The 12,635-nt window shown below is 28.0% G+C and overlaps 1 protein-coding gene and 1 long non-coding RNA gene across 4 annotated transcripts; one reads left to right on the forward strand and one right to left on the reverse strand.

Annotated features, from left to right (window-relative positions):
• The first annotated feature begins 404 nt into the window (after positions 1 to 404).
• On the forward strand, positions 405 to 3,505 carry LOC126555617 (uncharacterized). Of its 3 annotated transcripts, none has more exons than XR_007606890.1 (5): positions 405 to 678; positions 787 to 875; positions 949 to 1,250; positions 2,055 to 2,422; positions 2,983 to 3,505. It is a non-coding gene; the product is annotated as an uncharacterized LOC126555617 (long non-coding RNA). The 3 variants fall into 3 exon arrangements; XR_007606892.1 differs by having other exon boundaries at positions 407 to 678; positions 2,055 to 2,166; XR_007606891.1 differs by lacking the exon at positions 2,055 to 2,422 and having other exon boundaries at positions 412 to 678.
• Positions 3,506 to 11,125: 7,620 nt separating this feature from the next.
• On the reverse strand, positions 11,126 to 12,040 carry LOC126555615 (uncharacterized). The gene is made up of 2 exons (XM_050210514.1): positions 11,783 to 12,040; positions 11,126 to 11,680 (listed from the first exon to the last, which is right to left on the reverse strand). The coding sequence occupies exons 1-2, from the start codon at positions 12,038 to 12,040 to the stop codon at positions 11,465 to 11,467; spliced, it is 474 nt and encodes a 157-aa protein (XP_050066471.1). The 3' UTR covers positions 11,126 to 11,464.
• Between the last annotated feature and the right edge of the window lie 595 nt (positions 12,041 to 12,635).

A 12,635-nucleotide genomic window follows, 5' to 3' on the forward strand; every position in this document is an offset into this window, starting at 1 on the left:
AGCACACTCATTTTGATTTAACCAAAAATATGGTACAACGTACAGAGATTGTCTAAATTAATACAATATTTACATTTTTACATTTTACTTATACAATACAATAACTTTATACATATAAACTATTAAAACTTAAGAATTTATTTAGTTTTTTCTCAGTAATTTGCGGCACCTCAAAATTACAAACTACATCAATATGTACAATATTACAATAATCAAAAATTAAATATAATAATTTATCTATATATATAAAATTATACCGTTTCGCCACTACCGTTTCGCCGCCGTTTATTTCATCGCTGTTTATTTCGCCGCCGTTGATTGAAACTGACGCCATATGCAAAGAATACAACTCGGTAAACAAACGTTATCAATATCAGACTTTTATCAGAACAATACATATTATTATCACGGACTAAGATATAATGGACTATGCCAGTGAATGTCTATGTTTACGTTTTATATAATTAGATATAAATTACATTTGAAATGTGTGGGCTTTTGGACGGTGTGTGAACGTAACCTAAAATATCAGGTTTCGAGATCATGCCCAAGACCCGACCATAGTTGGTCCTATAGGTTAGGAAGCGGAGTCACCAACCACATATTCGTTTATAGTTAACATTAGATACATAAACCAAAGTACCTATAAGCAATTTAACAACTTAAAGTCCCATTGAGGTGAGTAAAATACTTATTTAAGAATTATTTCTAATGTTCATCTTATCATGTAATAACTTGAATTAATATTAATATTTATTGTAATTAAAGTTAACAATTTGGTTGTAGGAGGTACTAGGAGTACTAGGGTTGAATATTCATATTCAATATATATATATAAGGAACAATGTTAAAAGATATTTTATGAAGTTACATAGGTACATTATTTCAAGTTATTTATTTATTTATTTTTTATTGATCCATTATAAAATTATGTGCTAAACCTCTTAGGTACTCGGTGGCTTGGCGGTTTCTATAATTTTGTACCAGGTGCAAAATGCGATTTCCAGCATCAACAAACTTCCTTTTTGAAGGAGGTGGTTGATTACCTGCCACAAGAAATTCATAATAGATATCTCTCTCTGCTTGCACCTTTCTGAGTTCTATTATGAATTTCCAAATTGTAGGGTTGGACATGCTGAGCTGTGCTTGGAGCCTCCTATGAGATGCTTCAGCAATATTATTCGTTTTCTGTTACCACAGATGACCAATTCATACAAATAAAAAATAATAATAATTAACAACAATGATTTGTAAGTACTTACAATTATTTATAATTTAAAATGTATCTCTATTAATATGTTTATAGTGAGTTAAATAAATATAACAACATATAATAATATAGAAAAATAATATAAATAATAATACTCGTCCTGTAGGTATAAATTAGTATTCATTATTAACTAAAGTAGAGTTATTAATTATGTTTTAATTTTTAATGGATAATTTATTGGATGTCATAAACTTGTATTAAAAGAATATGAATTTAAATATTACATAATATATTTTATATGTAACTATTGCCTATTAATTTATATCATTATAATTATTATAGGTAGTTAACTAATTTAAAAAAAATAATCTTGTTGTGATTATTTTTTAGATTAGGTATGTGTGTTATTGATTTTTTTATTTGAAATTAAATATAGACAACTAAACTAAGAATTATATGAAAGAAAAGAGCTTTAATACTCATGATTTGTTTACATCATTATAATAATGTTATTGAGGAATTAAAAAAACTTTGATTTTATCAAGCATTATGATGGAAATTTATTTAATATTGATGAAACTTATAAAAAAATTACATATTTAAATAACATTGGATTACATTTTTGTATTTTAAATTGTTGAGGGATTAAAAAATATATACAAAAATATATGTGCACATCTAACCTTGTTTAACTTTAAATTTAATATTTTTTATTAATAGTACCATACACAATTTATATTCATTAATAAAAATTTAAAAAAATGTTTTTACTGTAAATTAAAATTTCGAAAAGAAACATTTTTAATGTTGTTTTAAAATGAGAAATTGATTTGCTTTTTTTTAGATAAAATGTAATTAGTTCTAAATGCATATGGATTAAAATGAGGGAAAAAAGAAAGGATTCGAATATGTAACATACCATTTGTTCTGCCAAGACTCGATTATATAGATTCCAGGTAGGAATAGGAAAAACTGGTATTCTCCTAACACCTTCCCTTCTCAGCATTCCAATATAATGCGATTCTAGCCAATCGAGGATTGGCTGTAATGATGGAAATACTGCTTCTATTTCTATGCTTAGAATTTCAAAATAAGCAGCTACGTCTTCTGGTGGGACAAATGCCAATGCCGTTATCATCCGAGCATATAAATTGAAATCGGGATTATTTCTGTAGTCTCTAAATTAATGGAGTAATATTAAAACATATCAATGTAGGTATTGTATATTAAATTATTAAATAGCATATTTTCTATATATTATTCATAAAATTTATTCAAAGTGGTTTATGTATTAATTCAGAGGCGTATTTAGACATTTTTTTTTGGAGCGGCTGTGGTATTTTTAATTACCTATATGGAACTTCTACTATTTACATTTGATAGGACATAATAAGCAGACTTAATAAATATTTCCTGGATTTCCCGGGGGGGGGGGGCTGAAGCCCACCAGCCCCCCATAAATACGCCACTGTATTAACTTGGTGGGTATTAAAACAAGAACCAACATTTAATTTGTTTTTCAATACATATATACTGTATAACAATATAATATAATATATATTTTATTTATTTAACTTTTTAAATTTCAATTATATTATATTTTATGAATCAAATTTTATGATTTAAAAGCATTGTTTTTACTTATATTTTTTTCAAATAATTTAAGCCCTAACATTTATTTATCATGATATTATATTCCATTTAAATTAACTAAAATATTTATCTTACGCCATTAATCCTACAGCTCCAACTTGTTTTTTCATGTTCTGCAGGAGATGAAAAAAACATCCTCGGATTTCAATTTCAGGAAATTCAGTCCTGAACGCGTTATGGATAGCGATCTCAAAATCTACAGAAATGCTTCCGGCAATTATCCCTGGAGCTAGAGTTTTAATTTCTATTAAAAGTCTATTGTAGGTTGCCTGGTTTTTATTTGGCAAAAGAGCATATATACATGGATGAACACCACCGTTGCGAGTACCTAGGATTACAAATACTTGTGTAAAAAGGATTGGGGCGATCTTGAATGTTCCATCCACAAACCACTCATTGCTTGTCGCAAGTATCTAAATTATAATATACAAAATTCAAATGAATTAAGTGAACACTTACTGTATAATAGGGTATAATATATTATTTTAACATTAGCATATTATTATTTTTTTTTTTTGTTGTAAGTATTATTTTTAATTATATTCTTGCTATATGGTATATAAGATTTTATACACTGTACAAAAATACATTTTTATAGTTTGAATATAAAATTATATTTAAATAAAAATCATCTATTCTGTTTGTAGCAATTTAAAAGTCATTTGAAATATGTTAATATTTCTACCTCTAATCCTCTTTGGCGACCAAATATTAAAATTCTGTTAGGGCCAGGTCCAGTATCACATAACAAAAAATTTTCGAATTGCCCAGGTTCAACCTCATAATTTTTATATTCCTCAGGAATTTCTAATTCCATTAATGATAATGGAGCAACCGGGATTTGTGGACCATTATGTCGGCGAACTCTACGTACAACTTGTTTTAAGTTGTTAATAGATGTTAACGCCCCTTTTCCAGCAACTGTTAAGCTTTCTAAAAAAATATATTTTAGTATTAATTCTTGTGCAACAAACATTTTCACTTGAAAAATTTTAAAAAAAATCTGTATACAATTAAAATTAAAAGTATGATTAACAAAATAATGTCTTAGAATTTCAAGTTTTTAGTTACTAATATAAGTAAATTATATATTCATGTTAAAACTTGAATAAATAATAATTTGTAAACATTAACTTTATAAATACCCCTATTTTTAAGGGGTTAGTCTTATGCCTAAATTTGTATAACATATTTAATATTTATATTGAAAGGGTCAGCCAACTGGGTGAAAACAATTTGAATTATAATAATTAAAATTATATATTGTATGGTGTATTGTAACATTAAAAAAAAAACAAATAAGCTTAGTTCAGAATTTAAATTTAACCCATTCATTTACAATTACAGGTTCAACTTATTGATTTTACAATGATGTGTGTTTTATTTTCTGTCTGTCAACAGCTTTTTGATCAGATTTTCAACTTTTTGATTGGTTCTTAGTAGCAAATTAGTCTATTTAGTAATTTGGGGGCAGAAGATCAAAAGTAAATATTCAGTAAGTACTTTGCAAAATATCCAATGAAAACAAAAAACTTAAAGTTTATTTTATAATATATATGACTTGAAAATTATTTTTTAGTTAAGAAAATAATAAAATATTTAATTTTTATGTATAAGATTTGAAAGGTTTAATTCTAGGTTCCTGAGTTCCTTGTAAGTAGTTCATATAATATGTACTGAAAACAAAATATCTAAAATATATAAGCATAATGTTTGTATAGACAATATGAAGTTTAAGTGTTGATGAAATTATATATCAAACGAAGAATAACAATTTTAGTTATTTTATTCTAATTTAAAAATATTATTGGTTTAACATTTAGATGTTTTATGTTTCAATTTTTATGTTAATTATGGGCATGTAAAATATTACAATTTAAAAATACTCATACCTACCTCGCTTTAAAATTGAAATAGGTATTACAAAAAAGTTAACTTACTAAAACATATAAGTATATAGTTAATGTTCTTAACTTTAAGTTTGATAATAACTCAATTTAGTCTAGTATTAAAGCTTTCAACACAATATTGATTTGGGGTTTAGCTAAACCTAATTTATTATACCGCTAAGTCGCTTGTGAGTGAAAAATACCTTCTTAGCGCGTAACATGGGTAACAAATATACGTTTAGTAATTATTATAATTCTAAACAAATTAGTTACTTGTAATTATTGACATATTAAATAATATAATTATCTGCGTTTTATCAGAGGTATTTTTAATATTTTAATTTTAAACTGAGTTATAGCTTATAGTCTATAAGTTATAGATATTAGATACCTAGGTAACTAGCTAGTTAGGTAGTTATAATGATATATGTAAAAATAATAATAATTTAATTGTCTCGCTTTAAAATTCTGTATTTAGAGAATAACTATGAGAGAACGCAGATAATGCTGAAACCTTTAAATATAATAATAGTAGGTATATCGTATATCTATATTTACTATATAAAGGTCACTTTAATTTCTCATGCTATATGCTCGTTTGTAAAATAGTCAACAAATTGGAGTAGGCTTTCTCTTAAATATTATAATCACTAAGATCAGTGCCGTACCCAGGATTTGTTTTCGTGGTGGGCTTAAGCATTCATATTTAACTCTATACGAAAATAGGAAATAATTTAAAAACATACGTCATATACACATACTATTTAAAATAAATGATTTTGGGGTGGGCTTAAGCCCAAAAGCCCCCGGATACGGCACTGACTAAGGTTATTAAAAAAATGGGCGAATTTAAAATGATTTAAGTTATTTAATATTTGTTGATAAATACCTATACATTGATTAATTGCCACAGCTGGTGCCTCCATCGTTTCCAAAGCTCTTTTTTTAATATTGGTAATCGTCGAAGCTATCTATAATATTCAAAAACATACGCTATTTACAAAATATTTAAATACCTAATAAAAGACAATCATTAGTAACTATCAATTATTAATGATGTTTAGCATGATCTTATCCTTATTCAGGCTCGGATTTGACGGAGGATTTTAAGTGCAGTCGAACAAATTTAAAAAAATCTGGCCCTAGGTTTAAGAAATCGAAATGTAACAAAAATATATCACCATATTAATTTATATTTATATAGTTTATACGTTTATTCAATAAACGATTATTGAAAAATACACATGCATAACACAACGAGATTTCCATAATTTAAAGCTTATTAGTTGAAGCTACTTAAGAGGATGCCAGCGTAGTATAAGTTATCTCTCTCTCTCTCTAACCCACGCACAACGTAGCATTTTTAAGATGTATAAACAATTTACAATTTTAAAATACTCATAACTTGCTTTAAAATAAAAATATAATAAAACGCTTATGAGATGCCCTCGATAATGTTCTTAGCTTTAAATTCTATGATAGATTATTTCACTCTAATTTGAGAAAATAATATGGTTATAATCATTTTTGTGAACGTAAAATTTGCTACGTTATGCGTGGGTTAGAGAGAAATAACTAATACTACACTGGCATCCTCTTAATTTGTATCTAGATATCATTCAACACTAGTTCTTTCATAACCTGTTCTTAAATTTGATTTAAAATTAGTTAAAATTGATTTAAGCACTAATTTTGTGCTATAATACAATTAAAATTAATGATTTAGATGGTACCTACATACGTAGACGGAAAATTGAATTTTCATACAATTATTATTATATCAAGTATTTATTTTAATTTTTTTTTCCATAATTACTTAAATAGGTATCTATTGGGTATTATTAATTTTTTTTTACCTTAAAAAAAGATTTGCCCCGGGCGTACGAAAATCTAAATCCGGCCTTGCCCATATTAGCTCATGAGGTATTTAATACTTAAATATTTAACTTACCTCTATTGCTACTGGTGATTCATCGTGACCACCGTGGTTTCCAGTAACTTCAATTACCCCATTTATACATACTCTTATGCGCCCTTTACAGTGTATGTCACGTCTGCGACATCTATACAATTTAGTGACATTGTCTGCCGCTAATTTGTCAAAAATATATTGATACCCTTCATGGATAAAAACTTGTCTGTTGCGGTTTGTAAGTGCATCCATATTATTGTAATAAAATATAACAATTTTATAACAAAAAAAAAAAAAGAAACAGAAAAACTCAAATGCCAAATTAATAATTAAGTATACTTGTATAATACTCGTGCCTCGTGTCGTGTACTGATGGACGATGGACAGAGAATGATTTCATTTTATTAAAAATATAATATCTGATTAGCAATAAAATAATCTTGTCAATAATGTCAATACAATTCTATGAATAAAATTATTTAAAAAAGTTATTTAAATAGAATGTTACTCCTTCACACCGCAATCCCTGTGGTAGAAATCTATTGTCTACATAATCGTATTATTAGATTGTTGTCACATAAAAAAATCATTCATAGTAGTAACTGAATAACTGATAAAAGCATAAAACACTCATTTTCAATAATAGATAATATTATTTTGAATAAAAATAACGTTTTAAAAAGCAATTTGATGTTGAATATTATAATAGACATATTAAAAGGATGTCAGCGCATCGTTTATTATTACTTTGACCTATGCGCAATATAGACAAAACGCATTTACGAAAAATAATTTTTTTATATTTTTAAGTTAAAATCACAGTTTATATTTATAAAAATTATAGAGAATAATATTTTTGAGAGTAAGACCTATATCCTATCTAGGTGCAGTGGCGAATCCAGGATTGTAGTACTGTAGACCCACTGGGTCTGTTTGACTTACGAGAGGCCACTGCATGTGTAGAAGGTTTAACAAACTATGCATTACAAAGTTGCTCGCTACGTTCGCGATTTACCTTATTAGTTATTTATATTATATTTTAATATCAACATTTTATATATGTATAAGAGATGAAACATATGAGACATAAGTCACATATATACATTACTATTCTATTAATTGTATAGTCGTATAGGTACAAATAGTTGTAGTATATTTATTTTATTTTAGTTTTCAATAATTATCATTTTAATTTTCACAATAGAAGGTAGTTCAATACAAAAATAATTCATGTACAAAGTTTCATTTTTATTATAATAATATTAGGGTTTTAAAATGTCATGAAATTTATTTTCTTGAAATATTTCATTGCAATTAAAAATAAAATATAAATTATTATATCTTAAAGTTTATAATCACGTCAACTTGCAAGTGAAAATTTTCAAAAGTTGGTTTATTGTGTGAAACAAAGAAAATATGTATAATAAATAATAATAATAATAACCAATAATGACCCAATTAATATGAGTGTAATATGGTATCATGAACTTCAACACTTTATTTAATTGTAATGGTTCAGTTTCATTATTATAAACTAGATAGTAAACCAGATAATTTTCATCAGCAAATTCAATAATATTTCCTAAATTATTTTTCATCATGCATTATGTTACCTACCTTTACCTATATATATTTATGTGAACAACAGCCTGTGTATGTTTTGTATAGATTAAGGAAGCCGCGCGTACGGTACGAATGTTTTTCCGTTTTTCGATTTAGGTATTATTGTTGATTTGCGCCGGCAGGCGCGTCCCCAAGGGGACTGCGAAGAAGCATTCGCCTCCCCCATAACAATTTATGGGAGGCCTCCTATTCGGCCAAAATGTACCCTTCCCTTTTCGGCCAGTGTCACTTTTCGGCCAACACTTACCTTACTCTTTTCGGCCACTGTCACTTTTCGGCCAGCACAGTTTTCTTTAAAATTTACAATTATAACAACTTATGAGTTATAATTATATCCAAAAATGTGATTTTTTTAAAAAAAATTATTACCTAATACTCGGTGAAAAAATTATAAAATAAAATAATGGGTAATACAATAAAATGTTAAAATACATTAGTCGAATAAAAATATAATAATAATTAAATATGCATCTAATACTTTGTTAAAAAAATTATAAAATAAAATAATTGTCTATACTTTAGACACATCATTATAAGTTATAACTGATTGAATAGCGTTTTACATTGTATTATGTCAAGAAATAACGCTGGTTTATCTTTACTTCTAAAAAACCAACTATAAACGAATTTAAACTTACATTGAAGAGTGAGGACTACAAAAATAGTAAAATTTGCCAAACAAAAATTAATTTTTAATTTAACATATTATGTAATAATATGTTCAGTTGTTAAAATTGTAAATTTTAAAGAAAAACTGTGCTGGCCGAAAAGGAACAGTGGCCGAAAAGTAAACAGTAAATGTTGGCCGAAAAGTGACACTGGCCGAAAAGGGAAGGGTACATTTTGGCCGAAAACGGTGACGCCCACAATTTATAATATATAAAAAAAAAAGTGGGCAAGTGGGTACCGATCTGCTGTACATTAGGTGCCGTGTGGATCACTATTATATATTATAGGAGGGTTAAATTTGAATCCAATGATAGGTATCATTGTATACGAAAAACGATTCTGAACGAAGATGATTTGTCAGCCTAGGATATAATTTTCAGTGGTTGGTGAAAAAGGTGGCTTATGTTTTAATGGCCTGAATGCTGAATACACAAAAATTTAAGTACTTTTATAATTATTGTAAACTAAAATTATGAAAAATCTTGTATTAAATTTTCAACTCTTAGCTACTTAAGTCGTGGTTTCCTACAACCACGCGTGCTTGATCACGCAAAAATTGACACACTACCGATCGCTGCGTGATATATCATAATCATAATTTCAGTGGTCTATAAATAACTCAAAAAAAGTCAAAAAGTTTTGAAAATTTAATACAAGGTTCCTTATGAGTTGTTCTAAATGCAGTTAAAAAAAATTAAAAATCGCTTGTCACAATTTTTTTTTATAAGCGTTTATAGTTCAAATTTTTACGAAATCTGTTGAAAACGCGAAAATTTGCAAGTAATTTTGGAGTTGAAAAATCATAAAATTTTTTGTGTTTATAACTAAGGATTAAAAATACAATACTAAGTTTTTCGTAAGTTTTCCTTCAAATAGCTATAGAGATAACTCGAATCATCATTATAGGAAAAATTTTAAGCGCGTTTGAATTTTAAATTTTTACGAAATAGCGTAACGATAACGATTTATCCTCAAACGATTTTAAATATTTGTTATTATTCAAAAAGTATAAGTCGTAGATACTTGAAAATTTTACCAATTATTAAGATTCGCGTTTTCTTTAGGTGATTTAAATTTCAAAATATTTTGACTTTTTTTGAGCTATTTATAAACAACTGAAATTTTCAATTTTTCTGAAAAAATATTTTTGAAGTGTCGATAAAATTTTTTTGGCCCAATCAAAATACTTGAAAATTTAATACAATGTTTTTCATAAGTTTAGCTTACAATAATTATAAAACAACTTAAATTTTGACGTATTCAGGCCATTAAAACATAAACCACCTTTTTTACCTACCACTGAAAATTATATCCTAGGCTGACAAATCATCTTCGTTCAGAATCGTTTTTCGTATACAATGATACCTATCATTGGATTCAAATTTAACCCTCCTATAATATATAATAGTGATCCACACGGCACCTAATGTACAGCAGAGCGGTACCCGCACTTGCCCGCTTTTTTTTTTGTTGTTTTTCTCGATTTTTTTGAAAACTGTTGGGAAATGTTAACTTTTTACCTTTATAATGCACCAAGGATATTCACTTTTACATCGGAAACCACCCCCATAGTTTGAAATTGGAGCATTATTTCGACTAGTTATGCTATACACACACAAGAAAAAAAAACAAAAAAAAAAAACACAAATCATTGTAAAATCAATACATTCATCACTTCGTTCAGAATCTAAAAATAAGTCAGTAAAATTGAATTAAGTTCACCCAAACTTTTGAAAAATACGTATAGGGTAGTTATTGATTAGTTATTAATTTAAAAAAATAGTATCGCCCCCCCCCGCCCCCCTTGAAAACTGTCTAGGGACGGCACCGGCCGCATGATTTCATACACGATATTTATACTCAATACCCAGTCTTCACGTTTTTCTATACATCGTAATATACTTGTACATTAATAATTATATTTTTATAGAAATGTTCTTGAGTCAGTGTACATTTTATAAATTATTATTATTAATATTATTATATATTCTAGCTGACCCTGCATACGTTGTTTTGTCATATAAATTATTTCTAGGGAATTTATAGTGTTGAAAAAAAATAACTAACTTATTGTAAGTGTGTAAGGATGTGGTAAATGAGTGATAAAGGCATGGAGAGCTGTGAACGATGAGTATAACTATGAATATAAAAATAACAAAACACCAAACATTAATTTTTTAAATTTATTATAATTTATTCCTCAAAATAATATATATCATTAAAAGTTAATTACGACAGTAACACTAACAAACAATATCAATTTCTTAATGCTGTAGCGTGAACAATATTTTTTGTTAGCCCATCTTTAGCTAACTCAAACAAACTGGATGGTTTACCCACTCGAGAACATGCCACGTATAATTGTCCGTTAATGGTGGACTTATAGCACGATCAATTGCTGTCTGATTCGTGAAAAATACACGCTGACCGTTTTCAAGATGGACAGCTAACTGAACAACTGCTGGATCCCGTTCATGAATAGGAAAACCAAAGATACGCCAAGCAGCTTCATTGGAGCTGATGTACCGACCAATTTGGTAGAGCGTTCGAATTGACTTCAGGAACACGTAGAATCTGTATCCGTGCCGATAAGTAAACCGTTGAATGGTTCAGGTGGCGTTTCAATTTCAGGTAGTTGCACACTTGCACCTTTCCTGACGCACAACACATCCCGGCTGGCTCATTTTTGAATTTGAGAGCATGACAATGCGGGCATTCCTTGTTCTATAACACCAATTACTACTTTAGAATGAGCATAATATTCAATATCGGGCTCATACTGGAATGCTAGACGCAGGATAAATCAGATATAAATGCTCAATGTACCTGTTGGCGTTGTTGGTAATTGATTCTGCGTCTATTGACTGTGAAACGGCGTGATTGTCGTTGTTCTAATCTTATTACTTCATTACGTTCAGCTCGTGTATCTTCTGATTGTTCTTGACGTAATTGCGCCATGCTCACACGTGCATCAGTATTTTGTTGCTGGATTTGTTCTTCAGTTCTTTGGGCTCTTGTATTTCGCATGCTTCTGGATCTACTTGTATTACGGCTCAAATTAGCACCTTTGCGTTTTGGTGGCATAAAACGGTATAAAATAAATAAGGTATACTAAATAAGAAATATATATATGAATAGGATTCAAAATTTAACTCATCCTCGCCAATATATTCATACATATATTCCTTAATCAGTATACCTTATTTAGTATCCTATAGAAACCAAACATCTATTTAATGATAAATATGTCAAATATACACTTAAATTTGTCTACGTTTTTTAAAACTTTATAACTTTTTATAACTATGTTTTTTTTTTTAAACTTGAAATTTTGTTCAGATGTAGGAGCAATGTGCACTTAAGAGGCCATAACTCCGGAACTACTTATCGCACAGCATACAAACTTAGATAGTAGCCGTTTCTCAGACCTACTGACTATGCATATAAAATTTCATAAAAATCGGTCAAACCGTTTCGGAGGAATATGGTAACTAACACTGTGACACAATAATTTTATATATATAGATAAATTATTATATTTAATTTTTGATTATTGTAATATTGTACATATTGATGTAGTTTGTAATTTTGAGGTGCCGCAAATTACTGAGAAAAAAACTAAATTAAATTCTTAAGTTTTAATAGTTTTATATGTATAAAGTTATTGTATTGTATAAGT

The sequence above is a fragment of the Aphis gossypii genome, unplaced genomic scaffold (genome assembly GCF_020184175.1).
Source record: "Aphis gossypii isolate Hap1 unplaced genomic scaffold, ASM2018417v2 Contig00952, whole genome shotgun sequence".
NCBI classification, from domain to species: domain Eukaryota; kingdom Metazoa; phylum Arthropoda; class Insecta; order Hemiptera; family Aphididae; genus Aphis; species Aphis gossypii.

What these genes read in the sequence shown, in the direction of transcription:
- LOC126555615 (XM_050210514.1), bottom strand. Translation starts at nt 12,040, where the DNA reads ATGCCACCAAAACGCAAAGGTGCTAATTTGAGCCGTAATACAAGTAGA. An exon ending in ATTACCAACAACGCCAACAG is followed by an intron (nt 11,681 to 11,782) that starts GTACATTGAGCA and finishes TTGGTGTTATAG; the next exon opens with AACAAGGAATGCCCGCATTG.